The sequence below is a fragment of the Rhinatrema bivittatum genome, chromosome 2 (assembly GCF_901001135.1).
Source record: "Rhinatrema bivittatum chromosome 2, aRhiBiv1.1, whole genome shotgun sequence".
In the NCBI taxonomy this organism is placed as follows: domain Eukaryota; kingdom Metazoa; phylum Chordata; class Amphibia; order Gymnophiona; family Rhinatrematidae; genus Rhinatrema; species Rhinatrema bivittatum.
The window spans coordinates 659622677-659638311 of record NC_042616.1 but is presented as its reverse complement, the minus strand read 5'-3'; the positions used below and the strand labels follow the sequence as shown (position 1 = coordinate 659638311).

The following is a 15635-nucleotide window of genomic DNA, read 5'->3' as shown; positions in this document are numbered from 1 at the left end:
GGAATGAAGAAGGGCTAAACTAGTACTGCATGAACATGCTAGTCAAGAAAAGAATGGCATAATAAACAGAGACAGAAACAAAGTAAAAAAAAAAAAAGCCATGCTGCACTGCACCTCCTCCTCATTCCGTCTTTTCTTTTCTTGCTCTTCTTCATATTCTCTTTGCAATTTTGCCCTCTGCTCTGCAAGCCGCTTTTCTTCTCTTTCTTCCTCAAGTCTAATCTTTTCACGTTCCTCCTCTTCTTTGCGCCTTTTTTCTGCAATCTAAACATAGTAACATATTAAATGATGGCAGAAAAAGACCATTTGGCCCATCCAATTTACTCAGTTATTCTGTTTACAACGCTAAGGATTCATCACAGCTGCCAGTCACTGAGCATGACCACCTGCAAGATTTCTCCTTACCAAGGACAGTCTTTATTACTCCTTTGTACAATTTCTTGATTAGAAAAGCAAACAAGATTCCCATTTAGTTCCCGCTAGTATACATATTTTCCATCCCTAACCACAAGGTTTTTTAATAATCTAAATTTAAACTAGTATGGCTGTTGCCTCCTAGGTCCCGTGCGTAGTCTGCCAGACAGACCTGCTATGTGAGTACCTGCATTTCCACTAGGACTCCTAGTTAATTACAAAACATGCAGCTTGCCACTTAGAACTAACTGTTTCTATCATCACAGTATGATCTAAATTGCCGTCATTACTGGTGAACTTCCAAGATCCTTTGCATAGCCTGCCAGACAGACCCAGCTAAATAAACCTCTGTATTCCAAAAAGACTTCTAGTTATTAGAAAACATGCAGCCTGCCAGACAGACCTAGCTACTGTTCAATTCTACCATTGCAGCCTGTCACACAATCCAATCACATGGATGCCTGTTTTACCATTAGAACTTCTAAGATTACAAATTAACCTCTTTGTCATACATTCTGCCTGTTTCAACCCATTGTTGAATTAGGCACTTACAGTGGTATGAACGCACATATATGTTGCTATGTCATGCTTTTTTGCTCTCTCCACTTTTAGCAGTTAAGAATCTTCTGTGCTTATCCCCATGCTCTCTTAAACTCTATCATTTTAGCCACCACCCACAGCAGGAGAGCTTTCCATGCTTCATATAAAAATATTTACCGGCATTTCTCCCCAGTCTACTCCTTCGAAATTTCATATTATAACCTCTTGTTTTAAAACATCTATTCCCTTGAAACAAGTTTACTTCTTGTGCATTAATTCCTTTCAGGTATTTAAAAATCTATCATCATCCCTGTTTCACCTTTCCTTGAATAGCAATCTTTAGATTTCTAAATCTCCTCTGTTTCTACGTTCCCTGGCAGAGTGAGCTGAAGAATGTTATCTGCTGTGCTGCAGCACACTATGCAAAATATGCTTACATCTAAAGGCCTCGATGTGGCGCAAATCCATGGCTGCACAAAATGCAACAGAATCATGATTCCACACTGTACTGCCGCTGCTGCTCTTGCCTACTTCTGAACACCACTATTCTGAACTATCAAACTGATCATGGGTCTTCTTCTGTTCTTCAAACTGCTAGAAGTCATCACCAACAGCTGCATGCTAACTGTATGATATTCCTAAGTGTAGCTGTATGTACATTCCAGGAAGTACTTTTCATGTGGCTAGGAGAACAGATGGACTTGTGGGAGCAAGGGGAATGATGGTTACAGGAAACAAGAGAAAAGATAGCTATGGGAAGGGAGAGAAAGATAAAAGGAGCAAAGGAGCAGTGGGAACACTGGGCAAGGCAAGAGATAGGGGTAAGAAGAGGATAGGAGACACACGTGAAAGAAGGGCCATATGGTCAGAGGGTTTGCAAAGGGACAGGAGAGACATTGTGAGGCCCCGATAGGTAATTCTTGCCTCCTGCCAGAAGAGGGCCTCAATGGGCCCCTTGGACTATCTGTTCAGTCCTCCCAGCTCTATGACCTACACTTCCTACTGGTGGCCATCTTGTTTCTGCACTCTGCAGTCTGCACTTTGCCAGAGCATGGTCCTATGTTTCATGTTCCTTTTTGGTCCTAGACTGCTTCATTTCTCCAGTCCTCCTGCAGTGGCCCTGCCCTGCTTCTATAGTTAACCATGTCTCCAAGTTTGGGTTCTATATTCCCTTAGGTGTGTGCCTCATGTTTTCTGTTTTTCCTGCCGGCTGCCCAAGGGAAAGGAACTGATGCAGACAGAAGATGCCCATCTCTGCTCTTGTTCGAACCCACCAGGCTTGCCCTTTCTGTGCATCGCCTGCTCTTTGCTTTGGGGGTCATATCTCCTGCAGACTACACCATCATACACAAAAGGAAGGATAAGGGAGCAGAAAAGAACCTATAAGGAACGGAGAAACAAACTGCAGTGAAAGGGGATGGTAAGAGATGGAAAAGAAAGGAATGAAAAAGTATGAAGAGAGGTATAATGTAAAAAGAAAATTATCCACGCACAATAAAGGTAGAAAATGTATGCTCTTTAAATGCAAATGTTCACAAAATTATTTTCTTCAATATTTATGTGCATATTAACTAATCTAAAACAATGCTAATTTATGTAAATGTGGTGCAGAAGTTTCAAACCCTTGAGGCAGAATTCACTATCAAGCAGCTGCAGAAAACTAGGAACCTTGCTAAGGAAAAATTTAGTTTTTACCTGCTAATTTTATTTCCCTAAGCTGTACCAGACCAGTCCAGACACAGACTTTACTCTCCTACCAACAGTTGGCGACAGAGAACAACTGTTTTGCTGACATCACTCTATATAGGGTAGGATGACACCTGCAGCTCTTCAGTATACCTGTATTAAAGAACACTTTAAAACTTTTCCCAAAACAAGCAGGGGGCTGTAGATGGTCTCCAATTGAGCCTGATCCAGTCTCAATTCCAGAGGGGCTTAAACCGAGAACCTTACCAACTTGCAGCTCAAAATCTCTGACAGAAAAATGCACAGTAGACATAAGGTTAGTTCAGGCGGGATCCTGGACTGGTTGGTAGGATTCAAGGAAAGAAAATTAACAGGTATAAACTACATTTTCCTTCCTTATTGTCCTTTCAGATCAGACCCAAGACACCCTTACTATGGGAGGGAATCAGATAAGCCTTCTTTCAAGAAGTGAACCTCAAAAGACTCAGTATCTCTCACCTGAACCTCCAGCCAGTAATGTTTGGAGAAAGCATGCAAGAAACTTCAAATTATTGCCCTGCATATCTCCTCTGGTGGGACCAAATAAAGTTCTGTCCATGAAGCCGCCTGTGCTCCAGTGGAATGCACTCTTAGACCTTCTGGAACCATCTTGCCTTTAGCAAAGTAGGCTCAATCAATCACCTTGTTAAACTTCCTAACTATTTTGGCCTTCAAAACTTCCTTTCTCTTTGACTGCTGAAGAGAATGCATTCATAACATTATCTGAGCGGTGTGCTACAACCACAGTGCTGGCGCAACTGGGTGTGCATGCTGTGCATTTAAACGGGACAGTACAACCGGGGGGGGGGGGGGGGGCAGCAACAGTGGAAACCAGGAGATGGCAACCTCATCCTCCCAAGTCCCACTTGGCCTGTGCACTGAAGAATGGGGCTTGAGGCAGTTAGTAGAAGTGCAGATTCACTGTTGAAAAATGACTGGAAAGCATGCCCCTCCCCCCTCCCTCCACCATTGAAGCCAGCAAAACTTTTTAAGATTAGATTTCCCTGAGTGTCCCCAAAGCCACGACTGCTGCATTTAGCAGAGGCAAGCGGAGTGAATTATGAAACACCTCTGAGTAGCTTGTTTTAATCTAGCCAGTTCCTGGTCTGTGCCGCTGTGCCCTATTTAAGCCGGTATGGGGGGCTGGTCCTGCAGAGGAACTGGTTGGAAGTGGGAAAAAAAAAAAAAAGCAGGAGTAGCTGCAGAAGTTTTGAGTGAGGCGGGGAGCCATGTAAAAAGAGAAACGGAAGGAGTGGTGTGTGTGTGTGTGTGTGAATGGGAGCCTGCCTGAGGTATGTATACATGTGTTTGTGTGAATGAGAGTCAGCTACGGTTGTGTGTGTGCGTGCAAAGAAAGTTTGTGGGTATTCTTGCTAATTCACGACAAGCTCAAGGTGACAGGATATCAAATTTTTTTATTTTTTTTTAGGTATGGCAAGCAGGGGATTTTTCCATTCTTAGTTTTAATTATTGGGTATTTGATGTCTCTGCTATTTTGAAATATTTTATTGCTGTTTAGAAAAATTATAAACTTTTTATGTGCATTCTTAATTATTGGATGTTATTCTATTTGTCAGCTCTTTGGCAATATTCTTTTTATTAGTATGGTTTATTATGATTGAGTTATATTTCTTGATTTTACTATTTGATGATTTATGAGGAATGTTTCTGTTTTTCCATTGCTGCACTGCATACATGGTCTGGTTTATTGCAGTTTCCAGTTTGGTTTCTGTCTATCTATTTCTATTTATACATTATGGTCTCTTTATTCTGTATTTGGAGAAGGTCTATCTGTGTTCAGCATTTGTGACAGAGGTGGCTCATTCTGCTAGCATGTAGTTTCTATGTAAGGATTTATAAAGCCTGGTTTGTTCTGCATTCTTAACAGGAGGTGTTTTAGGGCTGGATGTAATATCTGCAGTGTTGCTTTTCATAGATAGTATTGTTCTTGTTTGAGTGCTGACAGCATATTTTTGGCACAGGAAGTTTACTACATCTTACTGTCCTTCAGTTTACTCTAGGCTTTGAGGGCCAAACCCACAACTACATAAATTGCAGTAGACATAATGTCATATGGGTTCCAAATGTCTTTCTTTCCAGGGTTTTCTGAGTGGCACCAAAATAATGCATGCTATGAAGGCCCAGCCAGTGCCGATTTTTAGGTACTGGTAGGTGGTGTCAGGAGCACCTGGGAATCACTTCTGCACAATTTAGGTGTTTTGGACCTGTGGATGGGGTAAGATAGGTTCGGGGGAGGGGGGGTGTAAATTTGGATTGTCAGATGGCACAGAGCTTTTTCAGTGGGGAAAGGGGGTTTGAGACAGAGTATGAGACTGACAGTTTCTATTGTGTGTTGGCTATTGGGAAAAACATAAAAACTTCTGTATTAAAAAAACAACGGGGATGGGGGGCAACAGAATAATTGTTCACACAGGGCAGCAAAAACTCTAGCACCGTCCCTGTACAAATATCAAATAAGTGAAGCTCCCTAAACTTCTCCAACAAATCTATTTTCTTGAACATTGAGAATTCCACCAATTGACTCAAATGAAAAGGTGACAGCACTTTCAGTAAGAAGGAAAGGATCATATGAATTAACACTCTATCATCTTAGAACTTCAGAAACCGATCTCTACACAATAAGGTTGACATTCTGAGATATGCCTCTCTGAAAAGATTACTACCAGGAAATGGACTTAAGTGTCAAATCCTTAATAGACATCCCCCTGATGGGTTCAAACAGAAACTTACATAAGGCACAGAAGTCCAAACTAGGAGCACAAGAAGGAATGGGCCTTCATAGTGGAGAATGAAGATGTTTTACTCCCTTTAGAAAACGTGAAACATCTGGATGAGCTGATAAGGACATCCACTGAACTCTTCCTCTATAACAGGAGATAGCCACCACCTATACCTTAAGGGAATTTAGCACCAATCCCTCTTCAGCAAAAAGGCCAGAATTAACAGCACTGAGGTTTTTTGAAGGGGAAATGCCACATTTCAAAAACCTTCCAGACCTGGATATATGCTAAGGACGTGGACTTCTTCCTAGCCTAAAATAAAGTGGCCATCACCTTTTCTTAATAACCTCTAATCCTCAGTCTTCTCCTCTCAATAACTAAGCCGCATCGACATCCTGCTACAGCATCTAAACTGGGCTCTGCTGTAACAGGCTGTTTGATGTGAGTGAATCTCAGCAGCTCTTCCACCTCAAGTCTTATGAGATCCACTTATCAGGGTCGTCTGGGCCGATTTGGTGCCACCAGAACTACCCAACCCCTATGTCTATCTATTCTTTGAATCACTCTTTCAATTATCGGCCATGATAGAAACCACACTGAACCCAAAATTTGTTGGAAGTTTGTGGTATTCAAATTTTTAAATAAATTAAATAAAAACAGAAACACATACAGAAGGATCAGAGGCAGCCACTGCTAAGAAAGGGCATCCAAGCCCACTAATCCTGGTTCCTTCCTTTAAATGAAGAAACACACAAGGGTGGTGTTCTTTTTTGTAGCCCTGTGACCCATCAAAGGCTCACCCACCTGCGTACAATCATTACAAAAGTTGAGTTTGCTAGTTCACATTCTTCCAGATCTAAGATATGATGGCTCAAATAGTCCACCTGAACATTTTTCACCCCAGTAATGTGAGCTGCTGAGAGTGCCTGTAAATGCTTTTCTGCCCACCTGAGTATGAGGCTCACTTCCAAGACACTGTTAAGACTCTGGGTGTCCCTCTAACTATTTAAATATGCCCGCATTGTGGCAGTATCGGAGAACACTGTCATTGGTCTTATATAGCTATCATTAGCAGAAACTCTTGTAAAACTCTTCTTATAGCTCTTGTTTCAAACCTATTGATGGACCATGTTCTAGCATTCCTGGGCCATCCTACCCTGACAGTGCTCCCCCTATCAGACTAGCATCCACAGTAATTATTATCTAATCTGGAGCTTCCAAGTACACTCCCTCTGACAAGGTTTCGAACTGAAAGCCATCAAGAGAAGGCAGACCTGGCATCTGATAGAAGGGATAGCTTCATTTCATAGTTTTGTGATTGAGCCTTCCACCGAGAAAGAAGAGACCTCTGCAAGGGCCCCATGTGCACTCTCCAGCCTACGGCTCTAGTTCCAAAGCTGAATGCTGAATGCTGGCATTCCTCCACTGACGTTTCCCAAATTAGCTAATTGAGATATGAGTGAACTAGCACTTCTCCATATACAATGCAGCTGCTACAACCAACATAATTTTGGCAGATGCTCTCTTTTTATTATTTTTATTTATACAATTTGAAAACGGAACATAGTATTAAGCTCATAAAGAAATAATTGAAGTTACTTAGGATTTACATTATAAACAAATTTAAAAAAGAGCCAATTAAATTTTGAATACACCTGAAAAGTTAGACAACCATATTTAGTAGGGAAGTATAAGAGAGAGATTTCAAACAATATAGGAATAACTCAAAATTGAAATTAGGCAATTGGTTGACAGAGATGACTAAATTCCTAAAGGGTCTTGACAGCTTCCTCAGCAGTACGAGTCATATCCTGCAAAGTTGAAATCAGAGGACTATCCACTACAGTTTTATTACACAAAAAAAGAGTAGACAACTATGAAGGATCAAAAACAAATATCTCATTCTCTGAAACTTTACAACATATTTACAGGGATGACAAAACACAAAGGTAGAACCCAGGTGCAACAACTTAGTTCTAAATATCAAACACTGTTTTCTTTTTTCTGCGTAATATGGGAAAATCTCAGGAAACATTTATCATCTTATAGACTTTAAACAAAACAGCTCAATACTTAAAGAAATGTTTTTTAAAAATTCTCTATCCATATCCAATGCTAATTCAACCAATAAAGTTGCAGTTTCTCGTGCATCAGATTCAGACTTTTTCAGAATACCAGTTATATCTGTTGTGTTCGTGGCTGCTCTACGCCCTCACTCCACCCTCTCTACCCTCTGTGGCGACTTTCTCCGGGTCTGACGCTGCGGATCCGCTATACTTCCCTACTAACGCTAACTATCATTCACAAAGCCATCCACAACCATGACTCCTTGTGGCTCAGTGAACCCTTACAACTTACTCATTCTTCCCGCCCCTCCAGAGCGAACCGCAAATTCACCTTACAAGTCCCCCCACTTAAAAAGGCTCGTCTGACAGCCACCAGGGACCATGCCCTGTCGATTGCTAGCCCCATGCACTGGAACACTCTACCCCTTAACCTTCGTTTGGAGCCATGCCGTCTTAAGTTCAGAAAAATGCTAAAAACCTTGCTCTTTCACCAGGCTTTCCCTGATTAATTTTCCTCGTTTGACTACTATACACCTCCCTGGCACCTCTTACTCCTCCCTTCGCTCCATGACACCTCTCAATTGCTCTCTGATGACTCCATGTAGCCACATACTACTGCTTGTATATTTCTAGATATGTTTTACATTTTGCATACTGTATTCTCTTTAGTTTTCATTTTTCATTTTGCTAAATTTCGCCTCTCTGTGCTTCCGTTTGTATTTATCAGTTGCTCTGTTCCCCCTTTCCCTGTTTATTGTAATTTTCCACCTTTTTTACGTTAAAATGTAAACCGATATGATGTGTATTTTAATGTCGGTATAGAAAAGCTGTTAAATAAATAAATGAAAATAAATGTTCCTGATGACGTAGGGCGCACACGCTCCAAAGTATGTACCAGCAAGGGTGCAAACCTCAGGGGCGTCCCCCTGTATTGACGTCATCCGCTTCCAACATAAAAGGTCTTCACTTTCGCTTACGATTTGAGTTAGCAAGGACACGAATTCGGACATGAGCAACGACATGAATACGGTCAAGTATACGGACTCGCTACGAATTCGTCCAAGCTACTCTGCGTCCTCGGACTTACCAGAGGTACCCGCTCCTCGAGGGGCTCGCTCTCTTTTCTCTATTTCAGATTGCAGATAGGAACCAGTACTCGTTCCTCGAGGGCCCATGTTCCTGAACACTCTGAAGGTTCTCTACTGCCTGGAAGCTATCGCAGATACAGACATTCGTGAGTTACCACCGCTCTCTCAGAGCTTTCCCTGGAACCAGGTACTCGCTCCTCGAGGGCCTAACTCTTTCCAACTACTGAGCCTCCTTAAGAATGTATGTGAGATTGTCATCTACTACTGGCTATGAATACAGCATACCCTGTCTACTCACTATCTATAGTCTTTCTACAGCTCAGCAACCCTGGGATCACAGTTCCAGTATCTGAGGGACTTCAGCCCTGCCAGGCATATCAGCTCACTACTGCCACCTCTGGTGGTTCTACTAACCTGTCTAATAAAAGAACTTTCTGTGTCTGTCTCCATACCCGCCTAGCCGGTGGTCCCTCTCAGGATATCCTCCTGGGGGCTCTGTCATCTGCCATCGGCCCAAGGATTCACCTATTTACATTCCTTTCCAGGTGAGTACCCTCTCTAGCACTCTGCTGGTACAGATTGCCAACTCAGCTGTCTATATCATAACAAGATTGCTAGTTCCGCCTACGGAGCATATCAGATTGCTAAACTCCTCCTTCCACGGGGGCCAATCCCTAACTGATTGCTAACGCCGAACGGTGACTCATAACAGATTGCTGACTCCTCCCCCTTACAGGAGTATCCAGCAGCAGATTTACAACAGATTGCTCACTCCTCCCACTTCAGGAGCTGAGCATAACAGATTGCTAACTCCCATCTGCTCGCTCCTCCCATTAGCATAGCAGATTATAACAGATTGCTAACTCCAGTGAATCTGGTTTTAAAATTGGAGACGCAATACTGGGAATCCAACTTAAGGTATGAGATGTCAGTAACCCATGGACCCGGCACACCTCTCCGCCCTACAGGCTATACCGGGCCTGGCTCAACGCATCTCAGAACAGCAAGAAACCTTGGAGAAACTTACTGCAGCATTTCATCAGCTTCTCACACAGAAGATACAAGGCACAGCTTCTACACAAGAAGGTCAGTTACAGGAGGTAACTTTAAAGACAGCTGTTCCACTGGCGGCGCCTATTCGATTCTCCGGAGAACTCCAGAAGACTCGGGGCTTTTTGAACCAGTGCAGCTTACATTTCACCTTACAACCTTCATTGTTTCCCATGGGCCTCTCTAAGACCAGCTACATCCTGTCATACTTGGATGGGAGAGCATTGTCGTGGGCATCTACCTTGTGGGAACGCAAGGACCCTATTTTGCAGGACATAGAAGGATTTATGGACTTATTTAAATCGGTTTTTGATGATCCTGCTCATATGTCTGTTGCCAGGTTTGCTTTAGTGGACTTGAAGCAAGGCAACAGATCCCTGGCTGAATTTGCCATAGAATTTAAGACTCTTGCAGCGGAACTTCGCTGGGACCCCAGATGTCTCAAGACTCTCTTCTGCAGAGGCCTGGATACCCGCGTGAAAGACGAGCTGGCCGCTCGTCAGACACCTGACTCGCTGGAAGAATTGATAGCTTTAACTACTCAGATTGATTGTCGGCTCTGAGACAAGGTGAAGGAACTCCGGTCTAAGGTGTTACCTGGGTTGAAACAGGCCAGTACCCCTGCACCTCGGATGGGTCCAGCAATTCCTGCTGTTGATAAAGAGGAACCGATGCAACTCGGTCATGGTCACTTGACCTCTAAAGAGAGAAGATTCCGGAAGAAACACGGCCTGTGCATGTACTGTGGTCAGCCTGGCCATGATGTCTCTACATGTCCCATTTTGCCCGGGAAACGGATGAATTCAAGTTCAGCGGAAAGACTGTTCTTGGACTTACCACATCCTCTCCTCCGCTTTCTCTTCCAGTCTCTCTGACCTATGGACCAGTCACGGTTCAGACTCCTGCCCTGGTGGACTCAGGGGCAGGAGGCAACTTCATTACTAGACGTTTTGTGGAAAACCTGATGAGTCCCTTCGTCAAATTAGAAGATCCATTATTGTATTACAATTTGAAGTGGGCCTTGGACGTTCCTTTACATCGCCACTTCTCTTGAAGATCTTATGACGTCCACAGCAGTGCTATTACTGGGCTGCAGATTTTCATAGCGGTTGCTATGCTCGCCATGGCTAGATGGCGCTCTACATCCTTATTGCCTTCACGAACCATTATTGTGAGATATCTGCTACGACTGGTACACTCGGAAGTCGTGCTTGAAGGATTATGGCACTGTTGATTCCGAAGAAGATATCTCTAGCTCCCAGCCTGTTTGTTTGCTGGTACAGCCATCAGTTCCGAAGAAGATATCTCTAGCTACCAGCCTTTACAATTGGTTCACTCGGAAGTCGTGCCTGAAGGATTACTGCACTGTTGATTCCAAAGAAGATATCTCTAGCCACCAGCCTGTTTGATTTGCTGGTGTTGCCACCATCTCTCTTCCAGCATTCTACGGAAGAGTTATCCAGAAGTGGGTTTTGGACATACATCAGCTTGCCACTTCTGTTGAAGTTTCATTGACGTCCACAGCAGCTAAGATATTGCTGCTGAATTTCACTACTCATCCAGCATTGAAGATATTCCTTGAGAAGTGGGGTTGGACGTACCCCAACATCGTCACTTTTGCTGAAGGTTCAGTGACGTCATAGCTGTTGAGCTATTGCTGCGGAATTCAATACTTCATCCAGTTACATGACTGAAGAAATTACCCTTAGTAGTGGGGTTGGACGTTCACTAACATTGCCACTTTCGCTGATGGTACACTGATGTCATGGCAGCTGAGCTATTGCTGCTGTATGCAACAGCTTATTCCGTTATTACTGAAGAGATACCTTTAGACGTGGGGTTGGACGTACCCTATCACCGCCACTTCCATTGAAGTTTCAGTGGCATCTATAATAGTTAGCCATTGCTGCTAAATACTATCAACTCTCATCCAGCTACATCTACTGGAGAGTCATCTTTAGAAGTGGATTTTGGACATTCTTCTACACCAACACTTCCACTGAATCCCTCAGTGGCTTCCACAGCGGCTCCACCCATTGCTGCTATCATCAATAACACTCTGCAAGATTCTTCCAAATCTCAAGATCCATCTGTCATCTTTGTAGAAGACGAAGTTGAAATCAAGATCAAAGAGATTCTGGATGTTCGTAACAGAGACAAGAATTTTGAATACCTTCTGAAATGGGAAGGTTTTGGCCCCGAAGAATATTCTTGGGAGCCTCAGACCAATATCTTGGATAAAGAGATGCTTCATCAGTTCCACCTCACACATCCTTTGAAGCCTGGTACCCGAAGAGGAGATCGCCCTTTGAAGGGGGGTACTGTTGCGTTCGTGGCTGCTCTACGCCCTCACTCCACCCTCTCTACCTCTGTGGCGATTTCCTCCGGGTCTGATGGATGGCTTGCTGCCGTGGCGTCTCCATGCCACTTCTCTCCGGCGTCCCCGGACCGGCTCGATGCTGTGGATCCGCCATGTTCGAAGTATGTACCAGCAAGGGCGCGAACCTCAGGGGCGTCCCCCTGTATTGACGTCATCTGCTTCCAAAATAGGTCTTCACTTTCGCTTACGATTTGAGTTAACAAGGACATGAATTCGGACATGAGTAAGGACATGAATACAGACAAGTATACAGACTCGCTACAAATTCGTCCAAGCTACTCTGCCTCCTTGGACTTACCAGAGGTACCCGCTCCTCGGGGGCCTCACTCTCTTTTCTCTATTACAGACTGCAGATAGGAACCGGTACTCGCTCCTCGAGGGCCCATGTTCCTGAATACTCTGAAGATTCTCTACTGCCTGGAAGCTATCGCAGATACAGACATTTGTGAGTTACCACCGCTCTCTCAGAGCTTTCTCTGGAACCAGGTACTCGCTCCTCGAGGGCCTAACTCTTTCCAACTACTGAGCCTCCTTAAGAATCTGTGAGATTGTCATCTACTACTGGCTATGAATACAGCATACCCTGTCTACTCACTATCTATAGTCTCTTTACAGCTCAGCAACCCTTGGATCGCAGTTCCAGTATCTGAGGGACTTCAGCCCTGCCGGGCATATCAGCTCACTACTGCCACCTCTGGTGGTTCTACTAACCTGTCTAATAAAAGAACTATCTGTGTCTGTCTCCATACCTGCCTAGCCGGTGGTCCCTCTCAGGATATCCTACTGGGGGTGCTGTCATCTGCCATCGGCCCAAGGATTCACCTATTTACATTCCTTTCCAGCTGAGTACCCTCTCTAGCACTCCGCTGGTACAGATTGCCAATTCAATCTATATCATAACAAGATTGCTAGTTCCGCCTACGGAGCATATCAGATTGCTGAACTCCTCCTTCCATGGGGGCCAGTCCCTAACTGATTGTTAACGCCGCACAGTGACTCAGAACAGATTGCTGACTCCTCCCCCTACAGGAGTATCCAGCAGCAGATTTACAACAGATTGCTCACTCCTCCCACTTCAAGAGCTGAGCATAAAAGATTGCTAACTCCTATCTGCTTGCTCCTCCCATCAGCATAGCAGATTATAACAATATCTAAGCTATTAAATGATAATAGAGATTGTTGACCCTCAACAGTATATTTTTTTTCCCTTGGGGAGATAGTATATTTTAGAAACTGGTGGAAACAATGCAGCAAGAACTTTTAAAACACCCAAAGCATGTTTCTTATCATAAGAACATAAGAAATTGCCATGCTGGATCAGACCAAGCCCGGCATCCTGCTTCCAACAGAGGCCAAACCGGGCCACAAGAATCTGGCAAATACCCAAACACCAAGAAGATCTCATGCTACTGATGCAATTAATAGCAGTGGCTATTCCCTAAGTAAACTTGATTAAGAGCAGTTAATGTGTTCATTATGTTCATATGTTCATGTTTTTCTCTTGTATGCATAGTTTACTGTTCTATGTAATGGCACTGCCAAAATGTTCTATGTAATGACACTGCCAAAAAGTTTTAAGTTATCTGTAAACCAACACGATGTGCAAACGGTTGTCAGTATATAAAAACCTATCTATAAATATAAATAAATAAATAAATAAATAATGGACTTCTCCTCCAAGAACTTATCCAAACCTTTTTTGAACCTAACTGCACTAACCACATCCTCTGGCAACAAATTCCTGCGTTTAATTGTGCACTGAGTGAAAAATAATTTTCTCCGATTAGTCTTAAATGTGCTACTTGCTAACTTCATGGAATGCCCCCTAGTCCTTCTATTATCTGAAAGTGTAAATAACCGATTCACATCTACTCGTTCAAGACCTCTCATGATCTTAAAGACCTCTATCATATCCCCCCCCCCTCAGCTGTCTCTTCTCCAAGCTGAAAAGTCCTAACCTCTTTAGTCTTTCCTCATAGGGGAGCTGTTCCATCCCCTTCATCATTTTGGTCGACCTTCTCTGTACCTTCTCCATCGCATCTATATCTTTTTTGAGATGCGGCGACCAGAAATGTACACAGTATTCAAGATGCGGTCTCACCATGGAGCGATACAGAGGCATTGTGACATTTTCCGTTTTATTCACCATTCCCTTTCTAATAATTTCCATTATTCTGTTTGCTTTTTTGACTGCTGCCGCACACTGAACCTACGATTTCAATGTGTTATCCACTATGACGCCTAGAGTCTGCATGTGGAAATGAGGTACCCAAAGGGCCTTGTTTACCTGTTTCAGATCCAGAATAGGCTTGACAGTGCACTTCTTCTTGGGAACTACAAAATAAATGGAATACCCTTCCTTGACCCCTTTCCTCTCTGGGCACTGGCACCACCAGAGTCAGTTGCCAAAGCTCTGAGATTACTCTTACCACTCCCTCCTTCTCTGGCAAGTGATGGAGATATTATAAATATGTCTGCTACCTGGTGAGCAAATTCTAATGCATAGCTGCCTCTTATGTCTGTGAGGACCCACTGGTCAGTAATGATTTGGATCCACTTGCCATAAAAGTGGGACAGCCATCCTCCAATTTGCTGAATTGGGAAACTCACTGGAACTCTCACTGGGAACCTTTGTAATCTCCTGCGCTGCTTGCCCCTCCAACCCTAAGGCCTATCTTATCTCCTCAAAAGGATTGGGACTTGCCACTAAAATCCTCTTTGTGAGGACGCAATTTTATCCAGTCAGTAACACCTTTCTTCCCTAAACTTGGACCTGCAAGGAATTCCCTGTGGGGTCCATTTAGTCCTATTTTCTGGCAGTTTATGAAACTTCATCTCACCTAGGATTTTACAGCTTCTCAAGGCCCTCTCCAGGTAATTTATTCAGCCTTGATTTTAGGCCATATCTGCTGACCAGGGCCAAAGCCTTGGCAAACACCTAACTGAACAGACACCACCATTTCTCTGGCCTCAAAAGACTGCTTAAGAAGGAACTCTAATCTCTTATCATTCACATTTTAAGTCCACGCCCCCCTTCACTGGTATCACATGGTCTTCTTAGTTACAGCAGAAACCAAGCATCTACCATAGGAAACTTTAGCTGTTCCATAAATTTAGTTGACAGGGGGTAGAGTCTGACCATAGCACTACCCACCCTCAAGCTGGCCTCTGGAGTGCCCCATTCCACTATAACCAATGCTTTTTACCACTCGAAGAAAAGGAAATGCTTTAACTGGCTTCCAGAGACCTTCCAAAATTGGATCATTTCTCTCCTTGGTGGGTTTCACCTGCTCATTTGCTATGTCCAATTCTGCCAAGGCCTGGGTGATCGTAGAAGGCAATTCTTCTCTCTCATTGCCCTCAGCTTAGAGGATCTCTCCCTCTTTCAGGGTCACTGTCCTCCTTATCGTTATCGCCCGAGATACCCCTCAATGATTCTGAATCCGAAACTGACCTTCCTCTTGGATCCAGGTCTGACTCCCACTTGGGATTTTTTGATTTAACCAGAGATGTATACTTTCCCAAGGTTGGAAGGGGGCACTGGTGGGGACAAAGAAGCAGCAGTTCCTTTCTTTATACAAATCGCCTAGTGCAGGAGGACCACAAACTCAGGCAAAAAAGGCAAGGAGGA

General features: G+C 43.7%; 1 protein-coding gene across 11 annotated transcripts in view; it reads right to left on the bottom strand.

Annotated features, from left to right (window-relative positions):
* The window catches only part of CSPP1 (centrosome and spindle pole associated protein 1), a 471676-nt gene that overhangs the window by 130217 nt on the left and 325824 nt on the right, over positions 1-15635 (bottom strand). For all 11 annotated transcript variants that reach the window (XM_029591423.1, XM_029591419.1, XM_029591426.1 and 8 more), the window contains one exon: positions 115-264. In XM_029591423.1, the coding sequence (XP_029447283.1) occupies positions 115-264 (150 nt within the window). The remainder of the gene's footprint in view (positions 1-114; positions 265-15635) is intronic.